This window comes from Pogoniulus pusillus, chromosome 2, assembly GCF_015220805.1.
Source record: "Pogoniulus pusillus isolate bPogPus1 chromosome 2, bPogPus1.pri, whole genome shotgun sequence".
Taxonomy (NCBI): Eukaryota; Metazoa; Chordata; class Aves; order Piciformes; family Lybiidae; genus Pogoniulus; species Pogoniulus pusillus.
Genome location: NC_087265.1, coordinates 36,948,255 through 36,963,014, shown reverse-complemented (window position 1 = coordinate 36,963,014; position 14,760 = coordinate 36,948,255). Strand labels below are relative to the sequence as shown.

At 38.4% G+C, this 14,760-nt stretch overlaps 1 protein-coding gene across 4 annotated transcripts in view; it reads left to right on the top strand.

Annotated features, from left to right (window-relative positions):
• PARD3B (par-3 family cell polarity regulator beta) overlaps window positions 1-14,760 on the top strand; it is a 474,018-nt gene that overhangs the window by 21,405 nt on the left and 437,853 nt on the right. For all 4 annotated transcript variants that reach the window (XM_064161234.1, XM_064161224.1, XM_064161216.1 and 1 more), the window contains exon 2: window positions 5,297-5,398. In XM_064161234.1, coding sequence (XP_064017304.1) covers window positions 5,297-5,398 — 102 coding nt within the window. The remainder of the gene's footprint in view (window positions 1-5,296; window positions 5,399-14,760) is intronic.

The following is a 14,760-nucleotide window of genomic DNA, read 5'->3' as shown; positions in this document are numbered from 1 at the left end:
TTAAAACATGTCCTCTTTCACAGAATATTTCCTTGAAATCTCTTTGCTCTAGTGAAGCAGTAATATGGAGGTACTTCTAAGAGACAAGCCTAAGAAATCATTGTGGGGGACTCTTAATAAGTCATTTCTACTTCTGAATGTTTCAGTGCATCCTATCTTTACCATATTAAATTTGAAAAATCCAGAACAGGGATTGCAATTAATTGCATATGTTCTGCACAGAACAAACAACAGCACCAAACAATAATTACTTGCAAATTATTAAGTAGTGTTGCTTATTATATTGATGTGCCTGCTGAAATGGATTTGAACTTGTTAGTATTCTCTTGCTCATTAGCAGCCTGAAATATCCTGTATAACTGCAGCATTTGTAAAGTATGTTGCTTTAGTTTTCAGAAAAGTAGACCAACTTTCCTATTTGAATGTGAAACAGAAGGCATCAAGATGGAGCTCCCAAGTTTTTGATACCTTCAAAATATGTATCTGTAGATCTATGAACTTAAAATAAAAGGGAGTGCCTTCTAATTGTAGACTGATAGGTCTTTTGCTTGCATGTGTTTGAAAATAAATGCATAGAAGAATTATTGGACCTATTTTAGACTCTTTGAACACTGAAGTTGTTGCATTAGGTAACAACAGTTAGGTCAGGATTCTGTGATGGCATGAATGTCAAACCCACTTTCCAGAATTTATGGCACTTCTCTGCCTACATTGCACTTTTGCATGCATATGACCTGGCTTTAATTTAACATTTGGTAAATATTTGCTTAGTAATTCCTACAGTGTTCTCCCACACATAAAGGAAATGATGATAAACAGCTTTTAAGTGGCTTGATGTTAAACACAAACATGACTTGCAGCCCTAAGGTAAAATGTGCATTAGAGTAACTATTCAATATTCATTTGGGAAGTGCTGGTATCTATTACACCAGGTAACTTATTCATGTTTTTGCTTCACATATTTAGATGTTTCTCAGCTAAATTTCTGCATACTGAGCTGTAAGAGAACTTATCCCCATTTTATACTGTTAGAATCTTTCTGAAATGGTTTGGGAGAAAACATGGACCTGTGTTTTCTCCGCAATGACCATGCTAACGGGAGGGCATTTAGAAACACAGACAGACAGTACCCATACTTGAGTGTTGTCTAGAGCTTTTAGGCTGCCCTTAGTGTTTTGTTTTTGCAAGAGACTCATAATTTGTTTTTCAAAACAAATTCCTTCTTCAATATGTGAACTTCCAGTGATGATTCTGGGAGGACTCGTTCTAGATGCTGTCAGTCGTCTAAAGAAGTTTCACCTCAAACTAGAAAACTGTTAACTTTCAGTAAAAAAAAAATAATTAAAATGACCTATTTTAGAATAGTTCTTCAACCTTTTTGGTAGTTTTCTCAGCAAGTGCTTTCTCAGTAAATATATCTTTAATTAATTTCTTTCCTGGGCAGATATAGGGTAAGTGTGATCTTACACTGTATTGTTTATAAACTTAGAAGTCTAGCATTTTCTACTTTCAATGGATAATAAGTGTTATTTCACTGAAGCAAGTGTCTGGAATCTGAGATCAACCCTTCAGCTATGTTAAGTTGCAACAGCCTGTCACCTCTCTTACTGATGTTATTGGGTTCTGACTTTCAGACCTTCCAGAAGATACTGTAGAAGTAGAAAAGCTGTCCAGTTACATATACTTGATGAAGTTGCTCTGTTCCATTGCAAATGCAATCTCTTGCCCATCAGCTTTAGAATGCAGGGAAATTTGAAGTGTTCTTGATGGTCTTTGTGATTTTTTTATTTTCTAAAACACAAGAAACTTCAAGGAAGACCATTCCTTTCTGAGGGAAGTTTTGATTTCTCTGATGATTCTATTTTGGATGTAGCATTTTCATGTGGTACAGACCTATTGCACTGCTTTTGAACTCTAAATGTGTAAAATGTATTATATATATGCACTTTATTTTTCCTGCTATTACTGTCCATTCCTTCTTCATGTAAATGAAATGCTATTTTTGACTTAATATCTTAAACTCCTACATCTGCTGATAGTTAATAGCTTGCTTGATACGTCAAGTTAGCTAAAATATTGATGCTTTATTTATTAAAGCTGTCTGGACTCTTGGTGGGACTAAATAAGCACAGAATTAATTGCTATGTAAATGCTTTTTTTTTTCATTTTTATTTTTTAACAGTATTGAGACTTTGTATCCTTCATGTGGTGGTGTTTGGAGTTCATCCAAATACCAAAAAATGTTCTCTGACTCGGAAATCTCTTTGGAATGATTGAGTGATTTTGCTGGTCAGAGGATATGTTGTAACCTACAACATGACCTGTTGTAGTGTGCAGAGGGAATTTCCTCTACCAAGGCTGTCTGGAGCTGGTTACTCATATCAAGCATATCTCCATCTGCTTTTTAACTTTCAGAGATGGAGTTCTGATCAAGTTAATAGAAGGCAATTTCAGATTTCTATTTCTGAAACTGCAAGTGTTCAGTATTATAGTGTCTGGTGGTTACTAGAATTGGAGAGTCCTTGAGATTAAAAGATCGTAGCAGCTTCACATTGTTCGTACCTGAGTCATAGTGTGTGTGGGAGCAGTACCTACACTATTAAGAAGTATTTTTCTGCTGAGGATACTGTGAACCATGTTCTGTTTTAGTTCCTGTATTTCAATGCCAATTGTCATTTATTTTAAAGAATCTTAACATTGGCTGCACTTGTTCCAACAGACTGAGGAATAGCATCTTCTGTTCTTTCAGACTGATTTAAGAGACTAGTTTCTCTTGATGTGGCTGCTAACAAAACCATTAAATATTTGTATTTGTTGTGGCCCAAGTAAAAGGAAGGTTAGGAATTTGTTAAGCTTAATATAGTCTGAGGTGGCTGTGTGTCTTGAGCTTGTTTCCAGTCAACCCACTGCATTCTGTTGGAACAGTCTTGTTTTTACACTCCTTTTGTCCCTTCATTTCTTTTTCAGTGACTCACCTGGCTTGGTGCACCTACTGAATCATAAATAGCTGCGAACATTGATACTAAAGTATTCTAATCAGCTGTTGGTTGTTCCCACCTCCTCAATGTTATTCTGTCTGCAGGACACTTAAATGGAATAACAAGTATAACATTTTAATACAGCTTCAGGCAAAAAAAGAATGACTGCAGAAGTTTGTCTAATTCCAAGGAATGGTTTTCAGGCATGCTGTTAGCATTACTTTTCATGGAAACCTTTTGTGATTGTGCTAGTTAAAAGATTCAGGAGGAATATCTGTAGCCACTGATGCATTCCAGTTTAAGAGAGTGTTTTCTGGATGTATTTGTAAGGTCAAGTGACACCCTTTCAGAAGGTGTCTGCATTAGGTGAATACATGTAAATCAACACCTTCTTACACGGAGGTACCTTTCCTCTCTGCCTTTTCAGGTTAGACTTTTGTGGTTATGGTAAAAATGCTTAAACCGTGAACTTTAAAATGGAGCTTTGACATGTAGTAGTTGTCAACAATTCATCACGTTGCAGAGACAAAAGTGTATTAATTGATTTTTCTTAGATTTTGTGATTTTGAGTACTTGATACCTAGAATGAATGAGCATTTGCTGTTTCACAAATGGGTGGTTTCAGTGGCAAATAGAAAACTATTTAGAGGTAAAATGCAGATTAAGTTGTCATATTACAAATATAGATACTTGAATGTACTTGATTAGTTGCTAGTCTTTAAGTCATACTGTACCTTAGGTGTACTTAACCCTCGAACAAATGCGAGGGGATAAAAAGGCTTTGTGTTAACCTAAGGCAGCTAAGCCCTGCATGGCCGCTCACACATCCTTGCCCAGTGGGTTGAGGAGAACTGTAAGAGTGTAGCTGAGACCTCATGAGCTGAGGCAAAGGTAGTTTAATAGGTAATAAAAAACTTGCACACACAGCTCTGCCCTCCCCTTCTCCCTCCTTTCCCCCAGCTTTTATTGATGAGCACAATGTGTCATCTGGTGTAGAGTATCCCTCTGGCTGGTTAGGGTCAGCTGTCCTGGCTATGTTGTACACTCCCAGCCCACTAAATGGTGAAGTAGTGTAGGAAACAGGCAATTCAAACATAACTGTCACTTAGCCTGTTCCTCTTACATGCATGCAGGTAGCTGGTGTGGTTTGAGGGCGGTGGTTACAGTCTGTGCCTGCTCCCTGATTTGTATTTCAGGGCTAGAAGAATCTGCTATTGAGCAGTGCACTCTTAAGCTTTTTGGCTTCAGGGTTAGTGGAATGATTGCTCAGGTCCCAGTTACTGGCGTGGTTAATGGTATGAGGAAAGCATTAGTTCTGGGAGACTAACATGATCCCTGTTAATACGGTACACAACATGACACTGGAATTTGAAAGCATTTATTTGTGAAAACAAACTGGGTTTATTAGTTTGGGTTTTGTCACATTAGCATCACCTACCTCCTCAGGAAAAAAACGCTGGATTTTTTTACATATGTATACACCCCTCCTACCCTGAAATTGTCAGGAGTGGTGCATGCTCGTATATTTATGTGTGTGCAGATAATAACTCAAATGGTCCAAATATGAACTGTTGTAACATTGGAAAAAAACTTAATTTCTCTTTACTATTTAACTCAAAGTATGATAATGAAGTATCACAGTATCACCAAGGTTGGAAGAGACCTCATAGATCATCAAGTCCCACCCTGTACCACAGAGCTCAAGGCTAGACCATGGCACCAGGTGCCACGTCCAATCCTGCCTTGAACAGCTCCAGGGATGGCGACTCCACCACCTCCCCAGGCAGCCCATTCCAGTGTCCAATGACTCTCTCAAGTGAAGAACTTTCTCCTCACCTCAAGCCTAAATTTCCCCTGGGGTAGCTTGAGGCTGTGTCCTCTTGTTCTGGTGCTGGCCACCTGAGAGAAGAGAGCAACCTCCTCCTGGCCACAACCTCCCCTCAGGTAGTTGTAGACAGCAATGAGGTCTCCCCTGAGCCTCCTCTTCTCCAGGCTAAACAATCCCATCTCCCTCATCCTCTCCTCGTAGGACTTGTGCTCAAGGCCTCTCACCAGCCTCGTTGCCCTTCTCTAGACACGTTCAAGCATCATAATGTCCTTCTTAAATTGAGGGGCCCAGAAGCTTGTGTAGTTGTGTTGTCTTATGTGCCACTAGTTTTCATTTGTTCTTTGTTTTGATGTGTGTTAGTGGCTCCAAGCTCCTACTTCAGGATTGATGAGGGAAATGGGTGACAAGGAAATGGGATACATAGCTGCTTTGTCTAATGATTCTAAAACCATGCAAGGTAAGGTTAAGAAGTCTCATATCTATTTTATAGGATCCAAATTCCTGGGTAAATATTCACCACCTGGAGTACACAGATGGAGGAATCCTGGACCCAGATGATGTACTGGCAGATGTTGTGGAAGACAAAGATAAGGTAGAGACTGAATGAAAACACTGCTTTTACTTTTTGCTGTGTCTTTTCAAATAACTAATTCTACATTCTCATTTCTTGGACATCTGGCAGGTAAAGAGAGTGTTAAACATTGCTAAATTAAACACATTTACTCATAGTTGCTATGTCTCTGTTTCTGGAGTGGAACTGGAAGGATGAAAAAAGCCCCTTGTGACCAAAGCAATGAAGATTATCAGTTCTTGTGTTTATTTTCAAACAGCAATAAAAAGAAAGTGGTGAAGGAATGTGAGTTTTGCAAGACACCTTTTTTTTAAAATGTCACTTAAAATACATTCTCTTCACTTAGGTTTTTTTTTGTCAATTGTTCAGATGTCACAGTTGAATGTGTGACAAAATAGACAAGTCCTGCGATGACAAGAACAGCTGCCTCAGCTGTGTGAAATTTCTGGAGGAGTTCCTGTGATTTGCTTCTGAGAGCCTAAGTAGGCCAGTTTTTAATTTTAAAAGCTATGAGTCCCTAACTTGCAGTTCATATAAGATAGATGTCCTTTCTAGATAGAAAAGTGATAGCTGCAAAGATGCCCCTTTTAATTTGTTTAATTATTTATTAGGGTAATTTAGGTTTGGGAAACTAATTGGTGACTTATTTCAGCATAGAAAAGGAGGGATAAAATTTATAATACTTCTGGGGCTTTTTTATTTCTTCACTGAATTGGAGGGGGAAAAAAATCTAGTGCCTTGAAACCACAGATCCAAGTATGGGATATGCCTGTACGTTTAGACAAATAGCTTTGTGGCATAGGCATGATTTACAAATAGAAATTGTATACTGCAAACAAAAATGCTAGTTTTGTAATAATTGATTCCTCAGTGACAAAGTGCAACATTTGGCTCAGTGGGGTGGTGGATTTGAGCAGTAACAGAAATTGTCTAAAGTGTACTTAAGTGGCATTTTATGATTGTGTGTGTGGGAGTTCTTAAGAACAGTGGAGCTCTGGTATATGATTGTTTTATCAAATTTGTGTTTCATGCTTGTCCTTATTTATTGAAAGTGTACATAAAATGCCACAAGACTTTTCCAGTAAAGACTGGGTTCTGTTCATTGGCACAGATTTATAGTGTATATAAAGGATGACACCATAAGCATAAGATGTCATCAACTGAGATAACACATCAAAAGGAAATGTATTGCTGGTCTCATTAGTGAAAAATAACATATCCAGCCAGGATTTTCTCTATTAGAAGTACTGATACAGGAGAATTTATGCAAATGTGAGCAGTACTTAGTAGAATATTTGGCAAACCATCCAGCTTTTTAACCTGTTGCCCAAGCCTTTGCTATACTTCTTTGGTGGGTGTTACTGGTTTACTTAAGTGTTGCTGATGAAGTGTTTAGTTCAGGCATATCTGTGGGTTTAAACATCTTCTAGCTGTGCTAGGTGAGACTCAATTTTCTGAGGTTGCCTTGAGGAGAAAACACCGGAAAACTGGGATCTTACTAAAGTGGTCTGGGGTGGTTTAGGAGTAGAGCAGACTTATTTCTATTCCTGTGATGTTTCAATTACTTGTGATGCATCACAGCTGTCTTCTCCAGAAGGCTTGATCAAACTGCAATAAGTAAGACTTGCAGAACAGCAGCAACAGCAGGTAGAAATCGGGGTTTTTTGATTAAACTAAGGGAGGATTGTGTAAGGGGACTGTTGGATAGAAGTCAGAAATCTGACCTCTATCTGAGAGTGAAATCGGACCATGACATGTGTAAGCTGACCATATTACCTACTGACAAGGTTTGGTTTGAACTGATAAAAAAGAACCAGCACTATAAAGGCTTACAAATATTTTTGATAGTTTTGTTGTGGCTTGGTAGGCTTTGAGCTTTTGCCAGTGCTACTCCACACTGAGAGTATTAGCTAGGAGATCTTTAAGCTTTGCAAAAAGAGGATGAGATATTTGGATCTAATTGACCTGATAATTGACTTGATGCTTAAAGTCACTAAATAGATGAAATGGTTTTTGGTATGTTTGTGCACTGATTCCTTATGGTTATGATTATCTGTATGTGTGATAAATTAGTTAGCCACAGCTTTGTTGCTTGCTTGTCCTTATCATCCTTTCCTATACATCCAAGACAGTAATGCAGTCTGCCATAAAGTCAGTCACTCTGTATAAAAGTAAGTGTTGCACTTAACCTCAGCGCCTTTAACAAAATGTATATGTGGCATGGATGACCTTCAAGCTCTTCTTTAGTGGCAGAGGAAACTAGTGGATGTTTTTTAAAGAGTTAATCTGCTTAAGATCTTACTTCGATAGCAGTAAATTAGCAGAGTTTCTTCAAAGGGAAACATGGCTGCTAATATATTGAAATTCTTTCACTGTGGCAACAAAACAGTGAATCAGAGATAGCTATCAGATGTAATTTATCTGCAATTTCTAAAGCTTTTGACAGTCCTTTACAACAGACTTCTAAGGAGGCGCAGCTACTTGAGGTAAGCGGCAAGTGCTGCTGTGGTCTGGAAGTCGTTGAGAGAAGGCAGAAAGATGCAATAGTCAGTTCCCAGCATTTGTGAAAGGATGACGCTGGGATGCAGTATGCCCGGTTTTGGGAGTGGCAGTGGTTTTGATCTCTGCTTATGTTAACTTCATTTGCTTCCTTTAGAACACAAAATTAATGAAAATTCAGCAAGTAGGCAGTACATGGTAATTATATCTTTTTTTTGTTGTTGACAGCATAGTTGACAATGCATGCTGGAGAGAATGGCTTGTTCTGTTTGCATATAAAATGGATCTAAATTAGTAGACCTGTATTTAGTAACCTGTGTCACAAAAGTGCTTTGGAAATTTCTCATGACAAGAGCCTTTCTTGTTGCTGCTGCCTCAATAATCTGTGACCCAAATTAAATGTCACAGCTAGTGTTGAATAAAGTAGTTTATTTCCACTGAGTTATCTAACAAGTGGTTTGTATCTTGGTTTAATCTGAATGATGGATCTAATTAATTAAAACCTCCAAATGTTGTCATTTGAATAAAACCATGCTAAATTGTCTGCTTTTAGTATGTTGGAGCTATAAATGGCCTAAGAAAATTTCTATACTGTGCATAAGATTAGCGTGGAACATTTTTCTCCATATCATTATACACTTGAGCCTGGGTTTAGCTTGTGTCTTAAATGCATAAACTGAATGTACTCTTCTTGGTTTCACTCTGATTTTTTTTTTTCAAATACAAGCACCTGGGGAGACAAAAATACAATGAAGCCATGTGTTATTAAGTTAAAAGTTGCTTAGCTTAAAGGAAAAGTTTAAGTCTACCTTCTATCACGGCTTATGCCCACCTAGCTGCCACTAAACAAAACACAGCAGCTTGCTTGCATCTTCCTATCCCACTCCAGTAGGATGGGGAGGAGAAAATGTAATAAAAGGCACCAGGCTTGCAAACCAGTGGCAGAGGCCTTGATGCTGGCTTGTTTAAATTACCTTTCAGTGAGTCAGCACTGAGCCTGAAAGTATCACACTTTACAGATCTCTATCTAGTTTGATTCTCAAATATACGATCCCTACAAGTTAGGCATAATTAAGTTAGAGAAATAATGTTTGAATTCTTAGACTTTCATGCAGTTGAGCCTTTTTTTGTATTTTCTCTAGAGTTTTGTAACTTTAACTGGAATGCAGAACAGAGTTTTGTACTCTTCAATTTGTTTACAGCAGTATACTGTAGGAGTGTAGAAGTTTTGAGGAAAAGCAGAGCAACTGAGAAGTTTTACCTATTTGAAGTATGAGCTGCAGTAGATTTTTATGTAGGCTGCTCTACAAGCTGTTGCATAATAGTTAACTTTCCCCTGGAGAAGCTTTAAAAAATTAAAATCCCCTTTGATATAAAGAGTAAGCATGTAAGAGAGATGTCTGGTAGCACATAAAGCAATTTCGTGTTATGAGTTCCATAGAATGTTGAGAGAACATAAAGTGTGCAGCAGACACAGGGTAGTTCAGGTGAGTGTACTGTTGTGCACATGATCTACTTTTCATGAAATCTGTACCAAATCACAGACTGCATTTTTTTTTCTCCTTATGAAGTGATGGGTCTTGCTCTAGGCAATGGTTTTGGCACAGAGACTAGTTGGAGGCCTCTATCTGTGAGTCCCTCAGGGGATAGTACTGGGTCCAGTACTATTTAATATATTCATCAATGACCTGGGTGAGAGAACAAAGTGCACTGTCAGCAGGTTTCCTGATGGCACAACTGGGAGGTGTGGCTGACTAATGTGAAGGCTGTGCTGCCATTCAGCAGGACCTGGACAGGCTGGAGAGTTGGGCTGGGACAAATTAAATGAAATTCAACAAGGGCAAGTGTAGAGTCTTGTGTCTGGGCAAGAGTGAGTGCAGAGGAGGGCAATGAATATGATCAGAGGGCTGGAGCAGCTCTCCTATGAGCACAGACTATGAGAATATGGACAATTCAGCCTAGAAAAGAACAGGCTTTGAGGAGACCTTGTAGTAGCCTTCCAGTATCTGAAGGGTGCCTGCAGGAAGGCTGGAGAGGGACTATTTACAGGGTCTTGTAATGACAGGATGAGGGGTAATGGGTTTAAACTGGCAGAGGGGAGATTCAAAGTAGACATTAGGAAGAAGTTCTTTACAGTGAGGGTGGTGAACACTGGAATGGGTTGCCTGGGAAGGTTTTGGATGCTCTCTCCCTGGCGGTCTTCAAGGCTAGGTTGGATAAGGCCTTGAGTGACCTGTTCTAGTGGAAGGTGTCCCTGCCTATGATGGAGGGATTGGAACTAGTAAGAGATTTAACTTGGAATTTTCCTTAATCAGTGTTATTGGGATATGAAATTGTTACTGCTGACAGTATTTGACAGCAGATACAAAGACAAAATACCAGTGTGAATAAAACCGTCATGTAACCTCTATTTTCTGTTAAGGAAGTCCTAGTGTAAGCAGTCTTCAGATGTCTGGTAATGAGCAATGCATCATGTATCTACAAGGAAGGGAAGAATTAGAAAGGGCGTATTTTGAGTACTACTGCACTTACCCTTTGCATGACCTTAAAAGATGGAGATGTGAGACACAGGAAAATCTTGGCTCAAAATGAAATATCTGTCCTTTTGCACTGAATGTGGTGATGGCTTTTCCCCTCATCCTGATTCACAGTCACTTTAGCTTGTTCAAAAGGACAGTGCCAATGCTTGCTAGAAACCTGGGTTTATCCAGGCTTTACCTGTAGTTTAACAAGAATTTTAAAAAGGCATTGGAGATGGAGAACATTGTTATGGAAAAGTTGGGAGACCTTAGTTTGCTGTCCCTTTGAATGAACTAAGATGGAGTTTTGGTTTTGTATGGAATAATATGCAAGCCAGTCAAGCTGCAGCCTATTAAAACCAAAAAACCCACAACATTTTCACACTTTTCAGGAAGAAAAGGGTTTCTGCCATTTTGAGCCATAGACTGTTAAGGAAACAGATGCCTGATGTTACTCTTGTGTACTAGGCTGTCCATAGATATAAAAGGATATTTTGATAGGAGTTGGCCTATTTATTTTTGAAGTGGGATCTGTACTGTGAGTACTGGGGAGTGGAGAGTGGAAATCACCATCATTAGTACTTACTAAGCAACACTTTATTTCAGTGATGCAGTTTCTTTTAGAATGCAGATTATGAAGCTTTGCATTTTTATGAAATTTGTTTTAATTTCTTGCTGCAGAGGTGCTATGCATTATTCAAGATTATAAAATGATTTGGATTTCAGGAGCATTTGGATTTGCTGATGAGGATTTCAAGCTGTGTAATTACGAAACTGTATGCACATAGGTTGGAAGTTCAGAACTCATTAGTGCAATCATTAAAATAACCATTTTTAAAGTGTGGTATTACATTCCAGTGTGTGCAATTACACTATCATGTGCTTCTGGTTACTGGAAAGATTCCTGTAATAAACTTCTGGTCTAGCAATGCGCTTCAAGATGAGTTCATAGCTTTAGGAACAGACACCTGGTCAAATGTTGCTTGGGTTATTAAAGAAAATTCAGTTTTGTAGATTTAGAGGCATAACACAGTGCCTGCATGCATAAATTAACTTCCTGTTTATCATAGGAAAAAAAAGAAGCCTTTGCATATTTAGTACTGTGTAATGTAATTTTGCTTAAAATAGATATTGTCTTGGAACATATTGTAAAGGTTACTTATTTCAGCTCTACCTCATTTAAAAGTTAAAAAAGTGTGGTTATGAGGGTTCTTCCCAGATGAACTCCAAACTTTTTTTCCCCCAGTGTAATGCTTCTAAACGGTGAACTCTTTCTTTGAACATCTGTAACCATCAGCGTTTTCCCATTTGTGACAAGTATACCATTATGTTTTTTTTCAGATTAAGTAAATAAATTAACTGTGACAGTGGAGCTGTGACACTAATAAATAGTCTTATTCTGAAATGATCAGGAATATAAGTGCTAAAATGTGGATTCTGGAGTTAATTCTCTTGATTTTAAGACACATGCAAATCTGAAACCCATGCTTTTCTCATTTAATTCTGTGTTGATCACTCTATTATATGATGTATATTTAACAGTTAGAATATTAAAAACACACCAGGCAGAAAGTTTGGAACATGGTCACTTGCTTTTTGGAGATTGTTCAGCTGTACAACTAACACTTTCTCTTGCCCTGAAAAAGTGTTTTGTCATCGGGGAACTGTAGCTAATTGGTGGTCTGATTACTGGAGCTGTTTGTTTGGGTTCCTTAAACAATGAGAGGGATGAAGGGAGAGAGGTCATTTTAAGTGCAGCTGTTGAGAAACGGTGGGTTGAAGGACTTTCGAATGCACTGATGAAAAGGATGTTACTATCTCTTTGTATAACCACGACTTGGCGTAAGACACTTGTTTCTTTTTAAATGATTTTTCCTTGATGTTTCCTTTCCAATAAATATCTGGAATTGTGTATGCACAATGTTGATGCTTAAGTGCATATTAAGCACTTATGTTAATATTTACCATGGGAGTGATGTGCATTGTGAAAATAATGTAACCTTGCCACGGGAAGATAATTTGGTGGGTTATCCTGCCATAAAGTAAGCTGAACTCTTAAACACTTCCACTTAGTGGTTTATTTATAATGTGTTTTGGAGGCTGAGAGAGTTAGAGATATTCAGTCTGGAGAAGAGAAGGCTCTGGAGAGACACTATGGTCGCCTTTCAGTACTTAACCAGGGTCTGTGGGAAAGATGGGGACTGTCGTTTTAACAGAGCTAAACAAGGGATAATGGTTTTAAACTGAGAGGGGAGATTTGAATTGTATAGAAGGAAGTTTGTCTGTGTTTGGATGATGTGTTCATGTGTTGTTGGGGGTTTTTTGTTTGTTTGTTTTGGTGGGGATTGTTTTATTTGTTGGGCTTTTAAAAAAAACATGTATTAAACTTGGTGAAACACTGGCACTGGTTGCCCAGAGTGGCGGTAGAAGCCCCATCCCTGGAAACATTCCAGATCAGGTTGGATGGGGGTCTGAGGAACCTGATCTAGCTCATTGCAGGGGGATTGGATTAGATGAAAGTCCCTTTCAACCCCAGACATACTGTGTTTTTACAGCCTTGTTCTGTTTAGATTGCAAATTGATTGAAGAACAGCCTTTTTGTTCTGTTTTCCAGTTGGAGCATCAAAGATGACTTCAATACAAGGAATTCTAAGTGGCTGCTGTGGTATACCTTGTTGTGTAAGACAGTGGAGAAAGAGATGAGTGTGTTTGCTGGCATTTCATTCCTTTTCAGAAGTGCCTGTGTTCTGGCCTAAGGAATTGGACTTAGTCTTGGTACTGTTTTGAGAAACTGTTTGAGTGCAGTAAGCTTGCATTAGTTTTGATAGGTACTTAACTCTTATGTAAAGTTCTATTCCTCTAATTACCATGCCTCTTCCACCCTAGAAATTTGAAGCATGTGTAAAGTTTTAAACTATTGGTAGAAATCTTACTTAGAGTTCATCACTTGCCATCAGTTTGGGATTTGCATTTTTGAATAGGGATAGTGTAGTGGTGTATTAGTGTGGTGGCCTGATAACATTGCTATTGTGAAAGAAAATTCCTCCTCAAAGTTTAAAACCACACCCAAACCAATCCCTGTGTGTGGGTTTGAGACATCAACCCTTATTTTCTTTAAAACAAAACAATAGCAATTGCTATAAAAATGCACACATAATCTGGTTGTCAGCTTCCTGGTGTATGTAATATGGAGCCTCACATAAAGCCTTCTGTAGTTTGCCTTCAGAAGGTTGTAAAGAGCACTGACTCCATACTTTGAGGAGGCAGCTTTGTAGATGAAGTATAGTAGACTTCTGCTGAAAGTGCTAAGCTGTGAGTTGGTGCCTACCTTGCAGGGTTAAGAGGCTGATGTGTGCATGTAAGGCTGTAGGGATGGAGACAGGGCTGTCTTTTGATAGCCTTGTCGTTCTGTAAATAGCTTTTGAGAATGTGCATGAATAAGAGAACAAGCTTTCATCCTTCTAGGAGTTTAGGAGTAACTTCTGCAAAGAACTAAAAGGGTGGCTGTGTTCATAACCTGCTTACAAATCTTACAAGAAGCAGCTAAGAGAACTGAGATTGTCCAGTCTGGAGAAAAGCAGGCTTGGGGTGACTTTCTTACTCTCAAGAACTACGTGAAAGGAGAATATAGTGAGGTGGGTGTTGGTCTCTTCTCCAAAGTAACAGTCAGTAATGCAAGGGGAAATGGCCTCAAATAGGACAGGGGAGGTTTAGACTGGACATTAGAAAAGATTTCTTCACTGAAAGGGTGTCAAGCACCAGAACAGACTGCCCAGTGAAGTGGAGTTACCATCCCTGAAAGTAATACGAAGGTGTGTAGACGTAGTTCTTAGGTACATGTTTTTAGTGCTGGGCTTGACAATGTTAGGTTAATGGTTGGACTTAATCTTCAGGATTTTCCAACCTAAATGATTCTATGTTTTTCTTCAGTATTAATGCTTTCCTGTTTTTTCAGTCCGTTATTCTGCAAAGTTGGCATCAATATAAAAATTAAGTTACAGTAATTTGAAGATTCAAGTTCCTGAGGGCTTTTAGTTTCCTTTCTTGAAAGACAGGTGGAACAATAGTTCAACTACTTGAGTTTAAAAAAAAACAACAAACCCAAACCAACAGAAAACAGAACAGCAAAAAATCTTATTTGCAACAACACATCTGAGGGTCAAAATACGATTCTGCTTCTGTGTAGTTAAAGTTCAGCTAATTAGCCAAACAAAAACACAGTTTAAAATGAGAAAACCTTAACAATGTGCATTCAGGAAAGCACTGTAAGAAGTGACATGGTTATAAAAAATGACATCAAGGAGTAAGTAATCTAGCTGAAAGAAATGAAATGTTAAAATATTCTGAACTTTCTAGCATGAAAAA